The 11,983-nt window shown below is 40.2% G+C and overlaps 1 protein-coding gene across 1 annotated transcript; it reads right to left on the reverse strand.

The window, feature by feature from the left end:
• Positions 1–5,549: 5,549 nt before the first annotated feature.
• Positions 5,550–10,815, reverse strand: LOC127622093 (N-myc proto-oncogene protein-like). The gene is made up of 3 exons (XM_052096023.1): positions 10,697–10,815; positions 9,605–10,246; positions 5,550–7,258 (listed from the first exon to the last, which is right to left on the reverse strand). Exons 2-3 carry the CDS (start codon positions 10,239–10,241, stop codon positions 6,558–6,560), a joined length of 1,338 nt encoding a protein of 445 aa, XP_051951983.1. The 5' UTR covers positions 10,242–10,246; positions 10,697–10,815; the 3' UTR covers positions 5,550–6,557.
• Positions 10,816–11,983: the final 1,168 nt, after the last annotated feature.

Here is an 11,983-nt window from a genome sequence, read left to right on the forward strand (position 1 = left end):
TAAGATGGGCAAGGAGGAGGCGAGAACTGGCTTGAAAATATAAATAATAGTTTAATGATAAACTTAAACAAAAACACAAACATAAACACATACAGGGCAGCTGCCCATAGTTCACTCTCTCTCGAACTGCCACCTCCATTTGCCTGCCAGCGGGTCTTCCCCACCTTCTTCGACCTGGGAGGAGACAGGAGGGTAAAATCAACAACAACAACAACAAAAACAGGTGAGGGAAAGGCCCACACAGAGCGACAGCAAAAGAGGAGAGAGAGAAAAGAGAAACTCACTCACCGGTTCTCTGATGCGCCGTCGCATGGTCCTTGATCACTCCTCCACCCTCTCAGGAAGATGATATCAATACATGATAGTCAAACCTCCGACCCCCAGCAGACAGAACGGCTCTCCGCATTTCTGGCGACACGTGGGGACACTCCTCCGCCCCTGGCAGTGGCCCTACCGCTCCAGGTGGTTGGGGAGTCCATCCCCTCCTCCCCTCGTTGATGCCGGTATTCCCTCGACCCCTCCACATTTCTGGCGGCTGGAAGGGCACTCCTCTGCCTCTGGCAGCGGCTCAATCATTCCAGGTGGTCAGGGAGTTTAGTATAAATAAAAGTTTAAAAGTTAAAATAATAGTTTAATGATAAACTTAAACAAAAACACACAAACATAAACACATACAGGGCTGCTGCCCATAGTTCTCTCTCTCTCTCAAACTGCCATCTCCAGTGACCTTTATTCCTCGCTCGCCTCATCAGGCCAATTGGGGTCCGGGTGTACGTCATTCCGGCCCAGCCCTGCCCTCCTCCGCGCTACATACAGTATTGTGGCATCATTGAAGAGTGTTTATTGTGTTTATTTAGGGTCCCACAGATACCCTATACCAGGGGTGACCAACCCTGCTCCTGCTGAGCTACCTTCCTGCAGAGTTTAGATCCAACCCTAATCAAACACACCTGAACCATCTTATCAAGGTCTTTAGGATTACTTGAAAATGACAGACAGGTGTGTTGGAGCTAAACTCTGCAGGAAGGTAGCTCTCCAGCCCTGCCCTACACCAACCTCTAAACCTAACCTTGACCTTCCCTTACAAAAACATATTTTGCTATCATGGTATTTTGTGGTAAAATTATAGTAAGCACAAAATGTGTCATGGTGACTAAATTAACTCTATATTACCTTGGTTAATTACATGATCATTTACACTCATGTTTTTTTTAATAAAATTTAGTATTTAACCGCACTATAATGACCTTTTCTGTTCGAGCATAATGTTCTGTAAAGCTGCTTAGAAATTATGTGTGTTGTGAAAAACACTCTATAATTAAAAATTACTTGACTTGACATGAAAATTATGGCTTCCACAAAAAACATGGTTATTACAATATTAATATAGTCAAACCTGGATCAAACCTTTCTCTCAACTCCCTGACCTTCACTATTACCAAATCACTGCGAGGAAATCAACCTATATTCATTTTCATTTATTATCATAAGTAGTATATCAAGAGTGGAGACAAAAAGTGGAACAAAAGTGGAATCTAACCCAAAAAAAAAAACACATCTGTACCGTCGCTGCACCCCGCGCCACTGCAGTGAAACTTTGGTCGAGGTTTGTCTTAAATTTGTGTGTTTCTACAAGAGCAGTCAAAGTTAATGTGTTTATGCATGCAATTCCTTTAAAACATTTAACACTTGAATTTTCTTAATCGTAATTAACACATTTACCATTAATAAAGCATACACCAGCATATACACAGGTTGGAATAGGGTGGAACCTTTGTGATGTGTTCACCCGGAGTCATTACAGTGATGCACACACCCCAAGTACACACACAACAGCTGTGTCATTGATTATTTGATGGGAAAAAGACCTCTTGACCTCTTTTAATGTGGAGTTCAAAGCGTTGCTTGACGCTAGCATTGACACCCTGTCGTAAATCACGAATGCATCTTCACAATTACTGTAGCATAGCAGATAGCCACAGACTGTGGAGGATGAAAGTTTAAAAGATTGAATGCGCATTGCAATGAATACACAACCTATGCTTGCCTGGTTCTTTCAATTAGTCAACCTCCCAACGTGTCTTTGGGAAATGTTTAATGTTACTTGAATTGGTGATATTTTAGCACATTTTTATCTTTATACTGTGGAATGCTTTGTTTGGAAAATGTTATTGTTACATTTTCTTTTCTTTTCTTCCTAAGGAGGAAATAAGTGCATTTTGACAGGAAAAAAGTAGATATTGAGTAACATTTCAGCACTTTCAAAATCTGTGATTAACCGCAATTAACTATGGAAAATGAATCATGATTAAAATAGTAAAACGTTTCTGCTAGACTATTGGAGAGCAAATAACCACGCTGTGTTGCAGGTGTTATTTATACTTCATGTCACGCCAAACAATCACATAGTAATATGGAGGTGTCTTCTCCAAGTTTATTGTAGAACAGTAAAGCATAGTGTCTGAGGCCAGTGCATATCAATCAGGTAGGAAGGACAAATGTTTTAGAGGGAGAGGTTGGAGAAAGAAAGAAAGAAAGAAAGAAAGAAAGAAAGAAAGAAAGAAAGAAAGAAAGAAAGAAAGAAAGAAAGAAAGAAAGGGAACACAAAGCGATAACAGCAAGTTGTAAATGGGCATTTGTATGTGTACACAATCTCATACTTATCTGAGTGAGAGTTGCTCTTCAAAACAAAAGATGATATAGACATGGGTAGTACAGTAGATACTGCTATATCTGCATGAACTCTATGTCCTGCTTCTGTCTCCCTGGTTAGCTCTATCAATGTACACATGTTTTTTTTGTTATTGTCTTAGCTCTGGGCTTTGTTTTTGTTTTGTTTTTTCCATGAAAACCGGGCAGGATAAGCCATCGGCCAGATGGCACAGTGGGGTCTCCCATCGTTACCTCATCCTGAGCACCAACACACACACACACACACACACACACACACACACACACACACACACACACACACACACACACACACACACATTGTGACCAAAATACAGACTGTTATGTAACCAATCAGTTGTCTAGACAGTCTGGTCTATAACTGTAGGTCTCCTGAACGATCTTATGCTCTCTCTCTCTTTCTCTCTCTCTCTCCTCCATCCTCCGCCAAGCCTTGTTTCTTCTATATTGCGTTGGGAGATTTATTTTTCTGTAAATCACTCACTGTGACATATTTGTGGGTGGAGCTTTATCTGGCTAGACCCTGTCAGCTTTCTGGCCATGTGACTGAAGTTAGTAAACATAAACCTGCTCCATGCTCCAGCAGGATAGCTAATAGACGCACATGTTGTTATGCCCCCCGCACAAAAGACGGCCTGCCCCCTTTCACACATACACACACACATACACGCACGCACAAACAGAATAAAACGCACTCGCACTTGAAGTCTGCCATGCTGCAGCTGCTCCAGTTTCCATGGTAACTTGCAGAACAATGAGGTAAGACGCTGCGAGGGTGAGCTCCGCACGTTTTCATACCCACTCTCGCTGAGAGTGTGTGTGCCAGTGCTTGTTTTTGTGTATGAGTGCCTGAAAGTGCATGTGGATGTGCCCTGCCGATTTCTAATAAACTGTGTGTGTGTGTGTGTGTGTGTATGTGTGTGTGTGTGTGTGTGTGTGTGTGTGTGTGTGTGTGTGTGTGAGAGAGAGTGAATAATGAGAGAGATACTCGTTCGCCTTTGTCAGAGAGGGCTTGGTCAACCAGATCTCCCTTCATAGAGAGGCAGATGGAGGGAGAAAAGCTTGACAAATGAAAAACAGGAAAAGAGGTTGAAAACAGAGCAGAAAAAAAGTCCAAAACCTGGTGAAAATACAAGAGGTTTATGGCCAGCCATGGACCACATGGACCATCAGAATCCATCCAAATGTTTAGATCTTAAAATTGACTTTTCTATCTACAACTTAGCTGTAGTAAGTCAATATGGACTTAATAGTGTGGAAAATGTAGCAGTAAAAATTAGGGCTGTCAATTTAACACGTTAATTCAGTGCGATTAATTTTATTAAAAATTACGTGTTAAAAACATTTATGCAAATAATCGCAATGCCCCCGGATTGTAATAAGGAAGGTTCCTGAGAAATGCAAGCTTGTATTACCACCTGTTTACTCCAGAGGGCAGTAATTGAAATTTTAGCTGTGTGGCAACATGCAGTTTATACAGTGAAGAAAACAAACAGACAGCAAAAAACAAACATTCGTTACGTTCAAAACACTTGATGGAGCGCAAATCCGAACTAAGGGATCTCAAGATGTGTTGTAAGTATTAAACTTATTTAACTTGACACAGTGACCTAAACATTTTATGTTTATGACACAATGCACCCAAGACGCAACACAAACATGTCTGACGCTTGTTGAAATTGACGGTCCTTCAACAAGCCCTCATAATAAATCTGATTGACAAATTCACTTGTGAAATGGATTGCTGTGAACTGTATGCCAATGATTGGATTATGATCAATAATATGGTAGTAAACATTACATTGTATTCTAAAGCCGCTTTTATATTGTTTTATCAATGATGAACTGTTCTGCTACAAGAATGTAATGCATTTTAATTATCTGAATATTTTTTTATTATATATATATATAGATATATAATTTTTTATATAAATATTTGTATATGTGATTAATCGCGATTAACCGGAGACCATGTAATTAATTCGATATAAATTTTATATATATATATATATATATATATATATATATATATATATATATACAGTATATATAATTTTTTAATATTTAAAGATAACTATGTATAATTATTTCATCATTATATATTGAATTATTGTTATATGAGGGGCTTTCTCAGCTAATATTTGTATATGTGTTTAAATGCGATTAATCGTGATTAATTAACCGGGACATCATGTAATTAATTCGATTAAACATTTTAATCGATTGATAGTCCTAGTAAAAATACAGACAAAGCTCTGAAAGGTTGTGAAAATTCTGTAATCATTTACTCACACTCATGTTTGTTCCAAAACCATATTACTGTCTTTCACTCGTGAATCACAAAAGCAGATGTTATACAGAATAACAGCCTCAATCACCACTAACTTTCATTGTATGGGACAAAGATGCAATGAAAATGAATGATGACTGAGACTAACATACTGCCAAACATCTTTTTGTGCTTCACAAAATAAAGTCAAATGCGTATAGGACAACATAAGGCTGAGTAAACGATGACAGAATTTAATTATTTGGGTGAACTATGCCTTTAAGGAAAGACTAGAGTTGGCCAGTTCCTTAAAACATAGCTATGGTTTCTCCTTCCTTATACTTCAAATTAATGACATGGATATTTTCTTTGACAAAATGATTTAGCTGTTGGTTTTTGCCTTCAAAGTTATAACTTAGAGAGTTTGTTTAGGGCTGTTTGAAATATGGATGTTACTGCCCAGAGGGGCTTCAAACGTGCCTGAAATGTACTTCAGTGTATTGTTTCATCTCATACACTAAATACCTGACAGCATTCAAACCACTCTACCGGAGATACAAAACCACTCATCCTTTGACAACAAGCTCTTTTGTTTTCAAATGTCTATTTATTTTTCAAAATGAGGTATTTCAAAGTGCTGTGAGTCGCAGCACTAAAATGTACATTATAAAAAAGGAGAAAAACAACTTTTCCCCATTGACCCAGTTCTATGAACCCAATACTTACAAATATATAAACAAAGAACAAGGAAGAAATCAAGGAATAGAAGCCTTATTAATGGAGATAGAAAGAATTTTCTGTACAAAAGAAATCAAGGTAGAAAAAGATAAAAAAAACAAGATAAAGTGATATCTACTGAGAACTCATTTTCATACGAAAATATAAGTATTAAATTTAGTATGTATCAGAAGCACACTAAAGCATAAATGTAGGAATTAGTAAAGCATGTCATAACAGAGATATTATAGGACAGAAAAAACAAAACAATGTCCTTATTTTACAAAAATCCTCAAGAATCGAGGTCTTACAGTACTTGTTAAAGGTATATAAACTTCCAGTCTAGTTATTGGCAGCTTTTGACATCTTTATAAAACCAAAAGACAATATTGTATGCAAAAACAAGGCAGACTTGAGTGTACGTTTAAAAAAAAATCTATTTACAAAAGTGTCTGACATCAAGGTGCGCAGAGGTACATCCATGAGAATTAGCACCAGATTATAGCCATTTGAAGTGACTTGTGTCATTTGTTTAGTGTCCATCAAACCAGTCATTGATATAATGAAGATAAGCTCTGTTTAAAAGGAATGCCTGTCTTCTGTGGGTCTTGTTATTGAGAGGAGGTCGGGTTTACCAGTAAGCACACAGGAAGACAACTAAATGTGGAATATAGTTAAGTGTCATCACATTTTCTCCCTTCCCTCAATATATTTTCTTCATCACTTTACATTAATGTGATTGGGGTGACAAAGTAAACCTGAAACATTCTTGACGTCATAAAATGTGCAAAAAAGTGTCAGCAGTGAGTGTCCCTAGAAGCCGTTAGCCTTTCGTCATTTGACGTCGACCATTAGCTATGAGGCTTTCAGCCAATGAGCGTTAGCGAGTCCTGGCATGCTCAAGCCTGCGGAGGAGCTGTTGACGTCGGGCCTGCAGTCTGTCTTTCTCTTGCTGGAGTCGGAGCTCCTGGGTTTCCAGGGAGCTGACATACTCTGTGGCTTTCTTTAGGATGACCACCTTAGCCGCCTTGTTGTTATGAGCCAGCTCGGGCACCTGGTCACGTAGCATGAGGAAACTAGAGCGCAGGTCATTACGCCGCTGGCGCTCCAGGATGTTGTGGTTGCGCCGGCGTTCGCTATCCTCTGAATCGGAGGAACGTGGGCTGCTTGTGTCACTCCTCCTGATTCGCTGACCTGGTGTGGTGTTAGACAGGGAGTTTGGGGAAGAGTTTTGGTTCCTGCCAATGCGTAGAGTGCTAGTGCTGTTGTCGATTCTGAGTTTTTTGCTAGGGGGAGCGGTAGGGACATCTTGCGGGTCTGGGGCTGCATAGTTATGCTGCTGCTGGTGGATAGAAGCGGCTGCCGTCCTCTTCAAAATCAACTCGTGTGGAGCTTTGCTCACCCCTGAGCCCAACCGCCCTGATGTGGACACCTGAGAGTTAGAGACTGCAGACAGACCAGAATTGGTAATCTTGCTGGTGGTGAAACGCCTTTTCTCCACTGTAACAACGTCAATCTCCTCTTCCTCTTCGTCATCATCATCGTCATCATCATCATCATCGTCGTCGTCATCATCATCATCTAGCAATGGAATAAAAGACCTTTAGGTTCACAGGTTTGTTAAGCAAAGCATTACTTTGTAAACGTGCAGATGGAAGAGCGGCAGGTGTACAGGTATGAACAAGCACTCTTGAAGGAAACTGTGTTATCTTATGGGTGTGTGCTCGAGTTAATGTCTTTGTGTGGGTAGATGAGACAATTGCTCAATGCAGTTCTTTACAGGTGTCAACCACACCAATATCATCCTTACATGCTCTGTCAAACACTGAGGACCTGAATTCTCCACAGACTGGACCACCTCTGATTTTACTATCTACTCTGACACCCTCTATTTACAGTGTCTACTAAAAGTCTTATTTTCCAACAAGAGTTATTTGCTGTCAAGTTAGACATTTAACTAGGAGCCTGTTCAATTGGTGACACATAAGCTTAGATGGCAAGGCGGCCTCAGTGTGATACCTAAGAGCTATGTTTATGAGATAATGAACGTGATTATCAGCTAAGCCACACATGAAGAGTGTTTGGCATTTACTGGAGCCCACAGCCTCTCACTTCAAAAGCTCCCCACAGGAAACCGTCTGCCTGCATGAAGGAGAGACCAAATGGGGCAATTTGGTTTCCAACAGACAGACAACGTTTTCTTTTTCATTAATTATTTATTTTAATATGGCAATGAAAAGTAATAACAGTACAGAGGGGAAAAACTTGCCATACTGAAGCATTGTAATCGAATGCTCCGATTATTCACAGGCTTTTGGGGAGTAACACTGATCTGATGGCGTCTTAAGCCGATGCCCTGGAGAGGCGCCAAACAGACAGCTGGAGGAAAGGCTGTGCTTGTTCAAAGCCATTACCCTGTAAAGAGAGAGACAACCCATCCTCTCTTTCTTTCTTTCCTCCTTTTTCTTTGGATTATCATTCACTGCACCTCTCTGGAACATGGTCTGGCTGCCAAGCTCAGTCCATCGTGCAGGAAGGGAGGTTTGCCTCTCTCGTAGATGCACGTGTGGGGAGCATCTTTTATCGCATGCTGGTGCCCAGTGCCAGCTTTCTTATTCTCTCATGCACGTGCTATTGTCATTTTAGATTTGCATTTGAAACTAGTTCTCATTTTGAAGGGAAGCGACTTTTTGGGGGGCACCGAATTTCGGGGGCATATTGTGCCCAACATCTGAGTCCATGTTTTTTACACTAGGGCTCTCACTTTGGGAATTTTCATTAACAATTGTGTGTGTCAATAAGAAAATATACTGAATGATATACTGATCAGCTTCCATGCCCAAAGCCAGATTTAATAGAAGACAATTAAGAACACATTTTCCTAACTAATATGGCTCAGTAATGCTATCTCTGCATTAAATCATTAAACAAGAGCTACAGAGCCAAATGGCTCAACATCATGAACATCAAATATTACCGCCATCTACTGGGTATGCAGTCTGACTATTACATAAACTACTGTGGGTCTGTGTGTGTGGGTGTTTGAGTGGGTTTTAGTGGTTTATGAGGGAATGTTGTGTCTTTATGTTACACACTGGTAATTACAAGGGTATTGTGCTATAGATGTGGTTTATGAGGACACCCCTAATGTCCCTGTATTTCAAACGGCTTAAGTGTTATGTTTTTTTGAAAATGTTAAAAAATGCCAAAACGTTTCTGTGAGGATCAGGTTTGGGGGTAGGGGAAGGGTTAGGTATAGATTATATAGTTTGTTCAGTATAAAAATGTCTATGGATAGTTCTCGTAATGATAGGAGTACCAGTGTGTATGTGTGTGTATGTGTGTGTGTGTGTGTGTGTGTGTGTGTGTGTGTGTGTGTGTGTGTGTGTGTGTGTGTGTGGTGTGTGACCGACAGTCTGGAATGTCACACACTAATCCGATTCAGGGCCTGTCATATGATCTTCAACAATTACCCCAATGACCACTTATAAACTAGGCCAAACTGTAGAGTGCCAAATGCTAACCTTTTTTGCATCACAATCACCAGCAGTATTTTGAATATTGTTATAATTATAATAATAATAATAATAATACAATTATATTTATTATTATTATTATATAATTATAATGATAATAAAAGTATACGTTTTATAATAATAAATAATAATAATATTACGTGTTTTATCATTAATAATTATAATAAAAAATATAATATATAAAATCTATTATTATTATTATGAAAATTATGATTATTATTAATGGTATAGAAAACAAAGAATATTGAAAAAACTGACTTGACTGACAATCAATGGGGAAATCATTCATGACAAGCATCAAAAGAATAACAAAATGATCTCTAAAGAAATTATTCTAAATGTACTCATTTTTGAACAGCCACAGCATGTAAGGACCGCTCGGGACACTTACCAGAGTCGCATGGTGTCTCATTTTCGCTGACTGAAGGCAAGTGCTGTGTCCTCAGTTGTGTCACACTTTGGCTGCTGCTGCTGCTGCCGTTTCTTTTGTTGACGGGATAAGGGAAAACCACGGTAGGGTCCACACACTCCTGTATAGAGTGGCTCATCTCCGGCGCCTTGACTGTCGTGTCTTTACTGACTTCAGCGGTACCGGTAGCAGTCGAGACAGCTTTACCGAGTTTCTCATTCACCACCCGTTCCAATTTTTCCCGTGCCGAGAATCCGCTCCACATACAGTCCTGAATGATGATGGAATTGTCCGTAGTATCCAAAACGGAGCCGAAGAGGTCACCGTCAGACGCCCCCCAAATATCGTCCTCCGGTAAGAGCAGAAGCTCAGAAGCCCAGTCCAACGGGTCACTTAATCCAACCCCCATCAGTAAGCAATCCCCAGCCACCGGGTCCCCTGGAAGCGCTGCCCGGCTCGGGGAGAGAGGAGGAGTGGGCAGCAGCTCGAATTTCTTCCAGATGTCCTCGCCAGGCGGTGCAGCGTCTGGTCTGTTGAAGTAAAAGTCATCCTCGTCCGGGTAGAAACACGGCAGCAAAGAGTCAAACTCCATTTCGGAGATCATGGGTTTTGTTGGCATTCTCACTGTGAAACCAAAACAATTGTGTTTAAATAAAGAAAAAATAAATTTTTAATTAACCACCCCACAGATTTCTGACAAAGAGATTAAGTAACGTAAAACATTTTAGTTTTTTTTTTAATTTAGCCATTTTGTTGTTGGTATAGCCTAATAGCTAGACTATATAGAATAGGCCTACTTATAAATGACTTTCTGTCTGAGATGTCTTTGAAGTGTCCTTTCATTGTGCATTGTGACAGAGTTCATTCACTCAAAGTTTGGACTGTAATTGCAACATGAGACCAACTCTTTAAGCTTATTTGTGATCTGTGATTACAAAATAAATATCTAAATAGGCTACCTTTTTACTTTATGCAATGGGAGAAAAAATAGTAATTTCTGTGAATGAAACCAGATGCATGAAAGATATACAATTTTCCCTGAGCTACTGACACTGGTAGTCTTGAGTGTCTTACCTCAGAGTGTGTTTTCTTGTCCCCTATTTATCGCGGTCACTGTGGCCCCCGTTCGGAGTCGCACATCTACCGCGACCACTGAAGACTGTTCTGCGCCTTTGTTATTCGGGCTGTGAAGTATTATTCTCTCTCCGCTCGCTGTAAAGAAGAGATGTTGACTCCGCCCACTGAATGGGGCGGATCACGGGTGAGGTGCATTTGCGGGACATTCGCTGTGCGATGTGGTTTTCAGACAGCAAAAACTTGGTCTATTTTAAGGCGTTTAATTAGCTTTTATTAAACGCTTGCAAGAAGGGCCGTTCACACCAAACGCGTCCTGTGTGTGTGTGTGTGTGTGTGTGTGTGTGTGTGTGTGTCTGCGCGCTTTTCCCTTTGTTTATATGTGCAAACATGAGCTTGACGGACCTTTGACCGTTGTTCAGCAGCCAGGTGTTGTTGTTCAGCGTCTCGCACATGAATCCCGTTTCAGGTAAAAAAAGAACGTCAACTTTTAAAAGCGCGCCTCGAGACACCTGCGTTCTGCTGTAGGCCTATGCGTTTCGCTGCGTCTTTTTAGCGTTCGGTCTGAACGCCTCTTCATCTACATTATTTCGAATTAGCAACTGAAAGTATCTGGAACTATGTCAAATATGAAGGCAATTAATTACACATGAAATAAGCGTTGAAACAGGATAAACTGAGTGGTATGAATGAATCAGAGCGAGTCAGCAGCATCTCCTCATATTGCTCGGGTCAATGAGGTAACGACCGACCCGCATCTGTTGACTCACTTGGGCCGCCGTGTGGACACAAGATGAACAAACACTTCGCCCGTCTGCCCTTTATTGCGCTTAGACGACCAATTGTTTTGCGCCACTGCTGATCAACTTGATCAATTGCTATTCATTAATGTTTATAGTGTAATCTCTGTTGTTTTACGAATATACAGAGAATGCCGTATTGTAAGAACGGAGGGGTGGCTGTGGGATTGTAGCAAGGGCTATTATGTTTTGTTGTTGTTGTCAACCTTTGTTTCAGAATTAGAACCACTTTTTACTATGCTCAATGGCTTTTGATCCATCACTTTGCTACAACACAAGGGGGTTTGAAAATTCTTTGCTACAATCAAACTATTTAACATTTCCAAAAAGGAAATTCTGTCATTTACTCACCCTCATATTGTTCTAAACCCATATGAATTAATTTTATGGGACACAAAATTAGATGCTAGCAGAATTTAAGTCATTCACTTTCATTGAATCTGTTTTCCATACAATGAAAATTATTGGTGACTAAGGCTAAAATCTC

Source organism: Xyrauchen texanus, chromosome 28 (genome assembly GCF_025860055.1).
Source record: "Xyrauchen texanus isolate HMW12.3.18 chromosome 28, RBS_HiC_50CHRs, whole genome shotgun sequence".
Classification (NCBI taxonomy): domain Eukaryota; kingdom Metazoa; phylum Chordata; class Actinopteri; order Cypriniformes; family Catostomidae; genus Xyrauchen; species Xyrauchen texanus.